Raw genomic sequence first — 13,693 nt, 5'->3', positions numbered from 1 at the left:
TACACAGAAGACATTCAAGAAATCACTCAGTCAGTCGCATATTTTTGTCACCTTTGAACGCTGTCTGTTTGAACTGGGTAAGGTATCAAGTTTGGATGAGCAGTTGGAAATACAACCTGCCGCTTGTGTGGTTCTTTATAGCATTTTTATCCGCATGTGACTAGATAGTGCTTTTAGCTTCATGCTAACATCAGTATTCTTTCATATGGCCGATAATGTTTGACTGAACCAGGAGTTGGAGTTTTAATACTTCTAGGAATTTTTGCCATTTCATTAATAGGACAGTTGAAGATATACAAGAAATGTGGAGAGTAGAGAGTTCTGGAAGACTTGCCACAAAAAGTCAAATCAGCGCCTGCTACGACCATGATTCTAGCTTTCATACATGGGGCACAAGCTTGTGTTGCTATGCCATCAGCGCTTTTTTTTCAAGGCATTTTTTAAATTATTCTTTAGCAAGACTCAAGCAACCATAGGAGCGTCACTCAAAAGTCATGCGAAGCAAAAATTAAGCATATTCTGAATGCTAACCGTTCAGCTTTTTTACGCTGCAAAAACTGAAATCTTATCAAGTGTTTTTGTCTTTTTTTAAGTAAAAATTGTCTTATTATACTCGATATGAGCCACTTTCAACTTATCAATCCAGGAAAATGTCTTGTTTCAAGTTATCAGAGTACAAAAATGAGGTTTGAATCGCTTGTAACCAGTAAAAAAATATGCCAATGGAACAAGAAAAAAATGCTTGAAAATTTCCTTGAGACTAGAACAATGTCTTAATACAAGTAACTTTTCTCTTGTTCCATTGGCAGAATGTTTTACTGGTTAAGAGCAATTCAGACCTCATTTTTGTCCTTAAATAACTTTAAACAAGACATTTTTCTGGATTGGTCATGTGAATTTGGCTCATATTGAGTCTAAAAAGGAATTTTCTACTGAAAATAAGACAAAAACACTTGATAAGATTTCAGTTTTTGCAGTGTATCATGCCAAGATGGTGGTTCAGCCATAGTTGCTGCGCTGACTTTGTTGAAAGTGGGCCTGGTTAAAATCAGCCTAAACTTTATAATATTATTGTTGTAAAGACAATAATGTCTTGTTTCAAGTTTGGCATATTTTAGCTTGATGTTAAGTGTGTTAGCAAGCCAATATTTGCCTTAACTTAAGTAGAAGAAGAAATAAAGCCAACTTATTGCTCTTTTAGGTAGCTTATCCAGCCAAAAATCTAGGTATGAACCAGATAATGGCTCTTACTAGGTTATAGAAGTTATCATATATTTAATCCTTTGTTTGGATCAAATTTTGATTTGTTTTGATCAAATTCATGACAGTTCATCTCAAGGTTTGAGCCAGAGGCAGGGTCCAGAGCATCCCCAGAGTCAGCATGGTAGCTTGCTAGCTCATTAGCTGAAACGCCTTATTCTTTGTCATTGTGGTATTATCAGAGCTGCACCGACCAAAGTCCCCCGAGCATTATCTCCACCAAGTAAATTATGTAACTATCATCTATGACTCATTTAAACAAACAAGGAAGGGTTGTATTATCATCATACGCAGGAAAAAGCAGCACAATCTTTCTTGTTCATACATTGTGTTTCTTTTTCCTCCCCAAAACTGGATTTTTAGGTCTTAAAAGTATTGCATCCATTGAGGTGATAGTGTGTGTACATGACTGATTACTTTGAATTTAAGAGAGGAAAAGCAATGTGCTTATCTGATCCAGACAGTGTACCCTAAGAGATGAAAAAAAAACCTAATTTTTCATCCAGAGTCACTTAGTTATTGTCAGTAAAAACAGCTCTTCAAAAATACTGCTTTTCTGTACAACAGATTAATTTCTGTTTTTGTCCTTCAAGCTTCAGGACAACTGTTTTTATGTGTCTGAAACATTTTATGTGAAAACATTTTGATTAAACTGTCTAAAAGAAATGTTTTGTGCAACACACTTGAAGAGAAACCTCAAACCTAAAAACAACTGGTGAAATGTGGATTTCTGAACAGCCTGGCCAATTGAAACCAATCAAACTGATTAAAAACCCATTTCACTCAACTCCCTGCAAAACAGGAAGGAGATTAATAGAGGGGAAAGTGATTGTTGGCAGAGAGTTGACCTCTCTTTAGCCTCGGCGCTGGTTCAGACATGTTATGAAACTGTGCTGGCTGTAGTTGGTGACAGATGGTGAAGAAAAAGAAGAGGAGAAGGGTGACGCGCTGACATTCGTCTGAGGATAAGGGAAGGACACAAACAGCAGGTTTCACAGGACTCCAGATGGCCTTTGAGGGGTCTGGTTGGGTCAGTACCCCCCTCTCTGCACATATACAACCCCTGTTGTGCAAGACATTTCCGATGTGATGACTTCATCACTTTCAAGGAGCTGTACTCTTTGTCTTTGGTAGTTTATCTCAACCTTTTATACAAGTATTGGTATATATTTTGAATTGGTGTGGTGTGAATTTCAATGAACTTCAGTGTCTTCAGTGTTGAACTGTTTTTGGAGCAGCACGTCTGGTCTTTAACCAGTCCAAAACAGTACGTCACCCAGGAATACACTCCTTCTGGCCCACTACGCTCTGCTTGTGAAAGACGCCTGGTGCTCCCAGCCCAGTGTGGCTCCAAATCCCTAGCCAGACTCTTCTTCTCTGTTGTGCCCAAATGGTGGAATGAATTACCCAACTCTATACGATCCGCAGTGTCCTTTTCTACTTTTAAGAGATGTTTGAAAACTCACTGTGGTTATTCTTGCACTTAATGGCAGCACCTGCAGCCAAATAATTTGTAGCACTTTGTCACACTCACTAGGTTTTTCCTTCTGTTGAAATTCTTGCTTGTGTTGTACGTCACTTTGGACAAAAAACGTCTAAATGAAACTGTAGAACTGTAGAACTGTAGTAAAAAAGCAAAAATAAATAAATTATGAATGTTACTGACCTGAAAATTGTGATTGCTTGAAAAATTTAAGACTTCTCGCAGCCATATTCCCTGTTGATGTTCTGCAGAGAGTTTCCAAACCTCTGCACTCTGACCCAGAGTTTCAGTCTGAACCAAGACTTGAAGACCTCCATGTTGTGCCCTGGTGTAATGGTAGAAACTCATCTGTGAGGAGAAAATTCAAGGAGGATATCAGCAGTTGTTACCGAGGGGTTGCTCATACAGTAGTTTTGTCTGAGAGTTTTGTTACCAGGCAGGTGTGAGTGGGCAGGAAGACAAGGCTTCTCAGGTCTGCTGTGGTTCTGTTTCCTCTAGCAGGTACAAGGGACAGGAAAAATGCTAAAGGACAGAGGAAGAAGTATAAAAAAACAAGAATAAAACAGATAAGATGAAGACTCTGGATTCAAATGGTTTTACATTAGCTCACATGAGGCAGATGTCAGAGGAAACTACCTGAAGTTTTGTTGTTGTGGTCATGTTTGAGTCCCTGCACCTCAGTTGCTCGGATCCATCCAGGTCCATCCTCTGAGCTTTGAACCAGGTCACAGAATCCCTCCTCAAAGTCACACCTCTTATATCCTGAGCCTTCAACAGAAAACAAGTTTATTTTTAAGGTTGTCATTTTCTTAGCTTTAAATACATCCAGACAGGGTTGCATTTGATGGTGATGGCTAGCTTGACAGCCTCACAAATATGAAACCTAAGATACTGCAGTCGCCCCCTAGTGGCTCACTGCAAGACAGATAACATGAGTCTGTCAACATCAAAACCTTTGAAAAGAAAAACGGGCATCATCTAGCTCACATCAAAGTGAGGCTGCCACAAAAACTGCTCCTCCTGGTGACTGACTGAAGTATGGTTAAAAAAACTCAGTCTCCCCTGTCCATTTGACTGGTGCTGTGTTCCAACTTAGAAAAAAAAAGATCACCCTGTAGAAATGTTTCTCACACCCATATGCTGTGGTGATATGAAGATATCATTGGGCTGTGTTGTGTTCAAGTCATCTTTTTTTTCTGAAAAGTCTACTTTTCATCTGTTATTGAGTGGTTTTTCATTATGTTTCACTATGGTTGTCAGCTGCCGTTTTTCCATAGTTCTTACGGAGGTAGTAAGATCGGGTTGGAGAGCCACTAAGAGGTTAGATTTTCATAAGAAGAAAGAAAGAAAGAAAGAAAGAAGGACTTTTTTTGTTAGCTGGATCCACACAGATTCTCCACTGCGTAGACTGGCTGCAAGATGGCAACACCTCAGCTTCAAAACTATACAATGGTAAAGAGAGGAGCCATGCTGTCTATTCTGTAGACCAATTTACTGTTTGTAAACAGTTACAGCTGCATGCATATTTTGGCAACACAAGTGCTGCAGAGTGCAATGGTTGGTCAAGTGGCAAGAGAGTGTTAACCACCAAAATATTTAGCTATGATATTTAGCTATGATATTAAGCTCTATAGCCCTGTGCTCTGTGACATGTCCGTAATGTGTGGTCTCAGTAAATCCTGGTTATGTCCTGCCAGTCATCTACCAAGCAGAGCTAACGTTAACTAACTCTTTATCTTATTGATAGACTCTCAAGTTTGAACAGACCACTGCAGAAGAACTGCTGACTGTGGGTTGCAATGAACAGCTTAGCCCCTGTGCTGTAGCCTTTAGCTTGCGCTCTATCACTTTCCTGTTTAGCTTTCATGTGCTCTTCTGTCCTTTTTCTGTCTGACAGTTAGGCTTCAGTGTCCACCATCACTACAAAATTAATCACAGAAATAGTTTTCAGCACAGAAAACCACAGATCTCTCTTCTCATTACTAAACTTAATCAGCCAGCGTGGTGTTGTCATAGAGACTATGACATGCCTTACATCAATCCGACCCAGTTGGGAAGCTAAGATGTAGCATTTAGTAGGGGTGGGCAATACTGTGAATTCTAGTATCAATCCGATACCAAGTAAATACAAGGCTAGTATCGCCGCTACCAATACTTTTTACATGAAATGTAATGATCATTGAATAATTTTGTGATTTTGCCTTGAGTTGGTTGATTATGATTATGATTATGATTATAGTAAAACACAGCACAAAGATTTTAGGTAACAAAAATGCTTTTCAACTAACCACAACAATAGAACAACATTTTAACTTTATAAAAATAATTAAATAATTATTTTACCATCACAATTGTTTAGGGAAAAAAAATCACAAGTGCAAAATAACAAAAAGTTCCCTCCCATTTGCACAAAGAGGCGGCAGACGGAGATAAAGTAAAGTAAAGTAAAGTCAATTGCTGGACGACATTTGAGAAACTACAGTATCGATCTCATCATGCTAGTATCTATCCGATACCAAGATGAGTATTGGTATCGGATAGATATCTATGTTAGCTATCGATATTCAGATCGATACGCCCACCCATTTAGGAATAACCTATATTGGGGCTGATAATCTCATTTTAAAATGTTGATGACAATAAGGCACCTTTCTAGAAGGGAGACTTTTTCTAGCTTACTTAGAAACTCCTCACAGACCTTTTAAAGACTAACAGAATGTGAAAATATGTCATATTAAAGCAATCAACTATGAGGTTGATTAGAAAACTATGCTCTTTAAAACAAACCCCACATAAATCCTTTATATCAAGCAATAAAAGCTGTTGATGGAAAGCAGGAATTTAATTGATCCATATTGAGGCACGAGTTACTTGAAGTGTTACTTTCGGTTACACATGTACATGACTACTAGGTAACCTTGTACGACTCCTCTAATAAGAAAGAATAACAACTGGATCCCCCTTGATTCAGTCTCATCTAAGTATTTAGCTTACACTGTTTTATATTCCTTTAACACAGTAATATTTTGGCAACTATAAAATTTTTCTTTCCTACTCACAGTCTCTCTCATCGCTGCCATCCCCACAGTCGTCTGTGAAGTCACACTTGCAGTCTTCAGGAACACATAATCCCTGAGAGCAGGTAAACTCCTGAGGTAAACAGGCCCCGACTGACGCAGACGTGAGCACCGCAGAGAGGGCCGACAGCAGCCACACTAAGCCCAGCACGGGCGTCATCAGCCCCAGTTATTGTTATTCCTTTAACGCCTTCCCTCCTTGGTTTGAAGCATTTTGTTGTGAGTGTTTTATTGAAAGCTTGGGAAGAGCATTTCTTCGCAGTAGCTGATCCTGTACATGTGCGTGAGCTTTCAGCATGTTGTAAAAGGTAATAAATGGCTTTTATGGCTCTGACTCAACAACGTCACTATGCTGGGTCATGTGTGCCTTTGTTTTACATGGAGTCAAGCCAGTGTGGACAGAGGAGAAGTAATAAAATGCCTTGAGTTAGAGTAAACCTTCAGAAAATGGGTCTAGCTGCATGTGGTAATAAAATGTATTCATTGCAAAACTTAATCAAGAATGCATTAGCTCCAAGTAAATACATGTTACTTAATCAAACATGTAACAATAGCAATGAAAGCATAGCATGGGTGTATGTACTGTTATGAGAGGATCATTAACTGGGTCCAACACTCCTTAGCTACCCTTTTACAGTGAGACATCATTTTGTTTTAGACAAATCAATGAAGACAAGCCCTGAAAACCCACAAGAGGAAGCCAGTACACGAGCTGGTGTAGTGCAAATGAAATTAACCTTGAGCGAAAAGGCAAGCTCTATTGCTCCAAGGGAGGAGAGAAACCAAGGGAACAAGAAAAGGATCAGGCTCTGACCTGTTTGGCACTGTAGTGAGAATGTATAGAGTGCTGCTGGCAATGTTATGAAAGTGACACATACATTGTCAAAAGCCATAGGGTGCAAAGTGCTTTGTTATTGTTATTAATACAAAAACTTCAATTGGCCCCTTTGGTGCTGGGAGGCGAAACTAGCTGGAATAGAAACGTAAGGTCCAGATAATAACAGACAAATCATTTTTTTCATTTGTAACCACGAGAGAGAAAGGCGGAGGAGCAGAGAGAAGCAGCGTGATCAATTATGGTGACCGCAATTTGTGTGTACAAGCTCAAGCTAGCAGGGCAGCACAAAGCGAGGAGTTCTTAACAAACAATCATATTTATACAAGGCACAAAAAAAACTCAGCCAGATAAAACTGCGATTTGTTGTCACCACAGATGGAGATTCCAAGATTATGACATTTTAAGTCCTACTGACCCAGAAAAGCTGTTAAGAATTCTGGTATACTTAAGTCCAAGAAGAGAGATGCTAATTTTAGCATGCTAATTGACCCAAAACAAATGGTGGCAACATTTAGTTTTGTTTTGTTTACCTACTAGCACAGAAATAAATATTCATGTTAAATAGCTTAAACAGTTACAGTAAGAGTATTAAGCAGTTTTGTTAGCATATTTGTTGTATGCTAGTAAGTCTTCAGGGGCGGTCTAGCTCCAGGTATACTAACAAACCACTTGTTTCATTTTTAACAATAGTTTTTGAGTATTTATAGCAAGTGTAGAAATAAAAAAAAATATAAAAAAATATTTATTTTTTTACTTAGAAAAAACTAGCTAGTTGAATTAAAACACATAAGCTAGATGGACTAAGCAGCTGAAAGGTCCTACTAGTCTGAATTTTTATAAGGGGGTGGCCAACAAGTCATAGACCAAGAGCCACAAAAATTACCGTGGTACCACAAAGAGCCACAAAAAAAACCAAAAAAAAACCGTGGTCTTACAAACGCACTTACACGTAAACAAAAAATCATAATATGAAAAGCAATACATTTCCAATTTTCAAAGCGAGATTTATCTCTCTATCTATCTATGAGCACATGAGCGACTGAGAGGAGCACATGTAGAGAAAAGAAACTGAAACTTAAGTATCAGTCTCATCACCCAAGTATTGATCAGTACTGATCCCAACGTTGGCATCAAATTAACAGTTTTATGAATCGATCGAAGAGCCGCACACCGAAAGGCAAAGAGCCACATGCGGCTCACAAGCCACAGGTTGGCCACCCATGTTCTATAAAATGATGACTTACGATCAAAAGTGCAAGATAGAAAAAAAAAGTCTCCACTTTTAGAGTTGCCCACTATACTTTGTGTGATAGTAAGTCTTAAGTGGTGATAGAGTTTGGAGTAATGCTAACAGATTTTCTTCATATTTGTTAATAAGAATATGTTCATATCAAGAGCGAACAGAACAAACAGGTTACATGGTTATCAAGTAATGTTTTGGAATTACTGTATTGCATGATAGCTTGATAGTTGAATGTTTTTTAGAGTTCATGAGGCTCAGGTCTAAGAGGCTAAAATTAGCCAGCTAGCTTTACACATGAAAAACAACCAAAGTTCTATTCTAGCCACAAAAAATTAAAGCTCATTTTGATCCATTCAGTAATTTTAGATATTTTTCCCAAACTGCAAATCAAGCTAACATTAGCTTTACAAGTAAGTTCATGAAATGAGATGATTTATGCTTTGGTAGATTTAAATGTTTACATTTAAACATAAATTTTTTTTTACAGTAAAGTAGTCTGGTCTAAAGAAACAACAAACAGACTGCTCAGGCATTCTAGTCACTTTCAGTCACATTCAGTGAAAGCCATGCTACAGGCCAGAAATACACTTGATAGTAGAAAAAGTCACTGTGCCGATGGCCCTCCTATCTTACAGCTTGTGAATTCTTAAAAACTCCTGTGATTTAATTCACCTTCCTGAGCTAAACCGAGGTCAAACCGAAGCAGCTCTTTAAGTGACTTAAATAAGATGAATTTATCACTGAGGCTGCTGGGGCTGATGTGACCAGAACAGCCATTTATCAAAGATTTAAACTAATCTGTTTCACACACACAGTCTTGTACATATTAGAGCAACGCTGTGATTAAATGCTGTTCCCATTTGTAACCAGACTGATTGTCTTTGACCTCAAATATTTGTCCGTGTTGAAGTTTCATGCAAGCAATAGTGAACGGGGAAGCTACTTTCACATACGTTGCACGTAAACTGCATTGAGAAAACAGGGAGGAAATCTTATTATTTCATAACAATACAGAGGAGCTGTGCTGAATACAAAGTCTGTTTTCTTTGAGGAAAATGTGCCTGGTGTTATTTTTTAATGCAGAGCACAAGAAACTCATGTTATGCTTGCTTTTGTAGCACAAATATGCAGGCAAAAATGTGAAAACGATCAATGAAATGTCTGAAAATTTCAATGACTTCACATTCCCAGACATTTTTGTCACAGTCAGAGTCAGCAGTGCATAATAAGTTATGTTTCTTCATCATTTATCTTCATTTTCACTTTTTATCCGCCCCTGAAGCTTCAGACAGAGTGTTAGTTAGAGCACACTGACAGTGAAGAACATTAGCATCACATTTTGAATGAAGTCGATCTGCATTTTGAATTCCACTCAGCTATTCCAGTTTGGAGGAAAATTAGCAGGTGCTGCATATTGCTACAGCTTGAGTGGAGTCATCATAACAGCTGGGGTTTAATCTCAGCAATGTACCTGTAGACGCTCCACTCGGCGCCTCCTATCAACACAGCATGAGAGGAAAGATCCTGCGGAACCACACTGCCACGTGAAAAGTGGTCAACAACGTCTCGACAAATGAGCTAAAGACTTCTGAAAGAACATGCTCAACACCTGAGTCTTTTGCATCACATTTTACAGGATACTTATCCTGCCACAATACTGCCACCTGGCAGCACCTTATAGGCTCTCAAATTCACAAATACATACAGATTTAGAAGGTAATCTTTAAGAAAATAAGCTTTTGTATAGCCACTGTGTCATCAGTCAGGCTTTTACTCCAGCCCTCATGGTTAATTATTTTTAAGGGTGTATTTTGCCGCTACAATCAACCATTTCTGACCAAGGAAAATACATTCACTTTCAAACATGTAAAAATCCATAATAATAATTCATTGCTGCTAGCTGAGTATACTCAAATTATCAAACAATAAGTGCTTCAGATGTGGAAATAAGTTATATTAAAAGCAGTCTAGAGATCATTTTAAGGATAAATAAATATCTCTCCTGAATCCGGTTGTAGGGACCAACTTAATTCAAATAAAAGCTCCCATGCCACTTCATAACAGGACCGGTTACTTCTGACTTGGATGTTCTTGTACGACCCAAAGACGAAAGTGACACCAGTTCAAAGTTCCCAGAAAAGGGGAACATTTCTATTCCTTATAAAAGGAAGTAAAGCTGAGGGTTACAAAATTATATTATGTTTGCTATCTTTTTTTTTGCTCAAACAAATTTCTGACTGAAGCCTAACTCAGCTAGCCATTTACAACATTAGTCGACACTTTACGGTGGCCGAACTTAAAGAGCAAGACACACACAAACAGAGAAATGCAGCCACAATAACTTCTATAACACAATGTTTTAATATTAAACATAAAACCATAAAAATACTCAAAATTAAGCAAACTATGCACGTATAATGCATTCTGTCATTAATGGCTCTAACACCGGTCACCCTCCTGGTCCAGTTGTTGGAAAACATGTACTGAAGTGCCCACTTGGGAGCCCAAGTGCAGGCTTGGCAAAACACACTTAACTGCCCTCTTGGGTGGGAAAAACACAATCTTAAATGTGCCTTTTTTTCTTTTAACCCCTGCCCTTCGAAAAGTCTGTGCATGCCACTGATATCTGCCATGTTAGGCTTTCATTCAGAGCAAACGAACAGACTGCAGCCATGCACTTGATTTTGGAATCCCAGCTAGCTAAATGAGCTACCTTTGTCTCTTTGTGGAAGAACGGCAGCACCGCAAACCTGTGTGCTCACATACACCCCCTTCAGCGAGGCAAAAAAAACTGTTGGCCTTACCTCGCACTTTTTCACCACTATTTCATTATTATCCAGAAAGCAAAACCAAATATGTGACACACAAATATTAAAAACATTAGCCTGACTATTGAAAATCAGAGTGTATATTAAAACTGATTAAAAAAACATTATATTGGAAACATGATGAGACAGAAACAGGGGGGTGCCATATACAAGCCTCAACCCGGTGTGTGAGGGATTGCTGCTGCACTTCCCATCTCACTAATATATTTAAACAGGAAATACACAAATCCAGTAATTTAGACTATGAAATCATGGAAATTACTGAAATCAAAAAGACAATCAATCCAAAGCACAGATGAGAGAACTAAAACTGCCTCCCCTGTCCACACATCCTTGGATGCAATGTATAAATTATTGCACACAGGAAATATGTGGTGTGCCCCAGGGTTCAGTTCTTGGCCCATTTCTGTTCTGCTGTAACAGGATATTTTTTTCCACTTCTCCTACAGTTTGTTATTACTGTACCTTTAAAAAAAATCAGGCCTAGATGTTATACATTAAGTCATCTTGTATAAAATGCTGAATATCCTGCTATTAAACATTTTATTCTAAATTTTAAGCCATTTGAATGTCTGCTAAAATTAATTTGATTATCTGCTGTATTCTACGTCCCCAACACATTTGAACAGGCAGTACCTCAGAATGTCTCAGCACCATGAAATCTTTCTTTGCTCCACTGGTTTGGATAATTTGGGCGATGCACTCTACCCAGTGAGGAGCGTCTGATGAGAGCAGAGAGTTCAAAAGGTTGAGCACATTTGGTAAGGTGCCTCCTGTTTGTGCATGAAGTTCAAGGGGACAGGTTCAAGGAGCTTCCGGCAGAGACAGTTCCTCCCCCTCCTGAAAAGCCTCAAAGTGCCGAGCCAGGAGGAGTTGCTTTTAACTTGTCAGAGGTGATACATCACTTTTCTTACCTGGTTATTCTAAGGAGCACAGCTTAGCAAAGATGAAACCGAGGGAAACTCTTAGTGTGAGGTCTGGGAGTAACTTATTGCATATGAAAGGAAAACTAAAATGAGAGATAGATAATACTAATGCATGTTACTATTTCTGCCTCATCTTATTCTTATACAAAGCATCTGATACATTGTAGAGCATTTGTGGTTGCGCGTTTTCAGCTCTTTTCCTGTTTTTTATCAAACAAGGTTAATTTTTCTCACATACTAAAAAGAAAAAAGAGAGAAATTGTGTTTAGTGCTATTTCAGTCCAGTATAGTATCTGACATTTACAGCTAAAAAAGAGTGGCTGGAAATGTTGCTCTGTTCTCTTTTCAGTTGCTATGATGCATCTGTGCCTTGTGTGCCCTGTGAAGGCATTAAACGGCTGCTAAAACAATTAAACAATGTAGCATCAATGCGAGATGCAAACAAAGACAAGCATGTAAATTGACACTTTTCTGACATGAGAAAGGTGACTTCACAATACAGCTGTGAAATTAAATTCCTCTGAATTCTTCGGCGGCTCAGGCAATGTAATTATCTCCAAGCAGAGAATGGCGGTCAAGTGGACGTCAGTATTAATAGGAATGAATAATTCTGACTCTGACTGACTGGTTGGGAGAAGGGAATTAGAAAGAAATTGGATTCCTGAGTGTGGATATTTCTATTTAAGGATTAAAAGACTGCAGGAGGAATTGCATGTCAAATTAAATTAAGTAGGATTAGGAACAAAAGCGGAGGAGGTCAAACTATGATCGGGCGGAGACACGCAAAAACATGAAATTACTTGGGCTGCATTTCTTTGGGAGAGGCTGCTGGCCAATCCTACTTCTATACAGATGCATAATTATTGATAGATCAGAGGTTTGAGCGGGTCAGAGCTGCAGAGGTTTAACTGTTAGTGTGTAAACAAGATGGCTACGTTAATTAAATTCATATTTTAGAAAGTTTTTAAGGCCCTCAATCTCATTTTCATATTTCTTGGAGGTGTCTTTGGTCTCAAAGCAAACAAACGCACAGACAAGGTGTTTTCACTCACCTCCATTTTATCGCAGAAATGCCCCAGGCACCATCCAACCAGTCTGTTGAACATATGGTGTTTATTTCACCAATTCTTGTATAACAAAATGACTTGGTCCCAATTCAAGAAACATTTAATTCTGACAGATTCGCACCATATGAAGGTGGAAAGCAATCCAGAATCTCATCTTGTTTAATAAGCCGCCTATTTAACAGTCCGGGCATGTGAAACTAACAAGCTGATGCATGTAACAGATATTAGATAGAGGAGAGGGGAAAAAAGCAGGGACTGAAGCTGAAGAAAAAGGTGTACTTTTAACAGAAGACAATTTGTACTGCATCGGTAGAAATAATAAAAAAAAAATCATATATTGAACCAGAATCCTTTTAAGGTATTGTTATTGAATGCTACCTAACTGTTGTGGTTTCTGTTCAAAATTAGCATGCTGCTAACCATGGCTGTGTCCGAAATCACTCCCTATCCACTATATAGTGCACTATAAAGTGAATATGCCATTTTGTAGTGCTGTCCGAAATCTTAGTGAGCATGTTCATTCACTATAGTCCACTCAATGTATCCCATAATGCATTTTAAAAAGTAGTGTATTAGCAATGCTCACTATATGAGCAATACATACCATCATGCATTTCGGTTCAAACAGAAGAAATGGCTGATTACATGTCTAATGATTACTAATAGCATGAAACAACATTAAAAACTGTCAGAGAATAACACTTAGCTCCCTGTTTAGCTTTCGGACGAGCCCGTCTCACAACTTTGAGCTGAGAAACAAACAACACGAACGTTAGCCGTTAAACCGTTCCACGCGGGTGATGCATTCACTGGACCTTGTAATTCTTAAATACAGCATAAGTTTCGAGCAAATATATGGTTTATTTATTTAAAAATAACGTGTAGTAAATGTTTCTATTATATTTGGTTGTTGCAGAAAATAAGCTAAATATAATACTAGGTATCACTAAAATAAATAATGTTTTGCAGTT

General features: G+C 38.4%; 1 protein-coding gene across 2 annotated transcripts in view; it reads right to left on the bottom strand.

The window, feature by feature from the left end:
- Positions 1–5,980, bottom strand: part of malrd1 (MAM and LDL receptor class A domain containing 1) — an 83,072-nt gene extending 77,092 nt beyond the window's left edge. For both annotated transcript variants that reach the window (XM_074693557.1, XM_074693558.1), the window contains exons 1-4: positions 5,803–5,980; positions 3,380–3,511; positions 3,177–3,265; positions 2,927–3,091 (exon numbers count right to left, since the gene is read on the bottom strand). In XM_074693557.1, coding sequence (XP_074549658.1) covers positions 2,927–3,091; positions 3,177–3,265; positions 3,380–3,511; positions 5,803–5,980 — 564 coding nt within the window. The remainder of the gene's footprint in view (positions 1–2,926; positions 3,092–3,176; positions 3,266–3,379; positions 3,512–5,802) is intronic.
- Between the last annotated feature and the right edge of the window lie 7,713 nt (positions 5,981–13,693).

Source organism: Halichoeres trimaculatus, unplaced genomic scaffold (genome assembly GCF_033239565.1).
Source record: "Halichoeres trimaculatus isolate MK-OKI-2021-1 unplaced genomic scaffold, fHalTri1.1 fHalTri1_scaffold_18, whole genome shotgun sequence".
NCBI classification, from domain to species: domain Eukaryota; kingdom Metazoa; phylum Chordata; class Actinopteri; order Labriformes; family Labridae; genus Halichoeres; species Halichoeres trimaculatus.
This window is presented reverse-complemented; position numbering and strand designations above follow the sequence as displayed.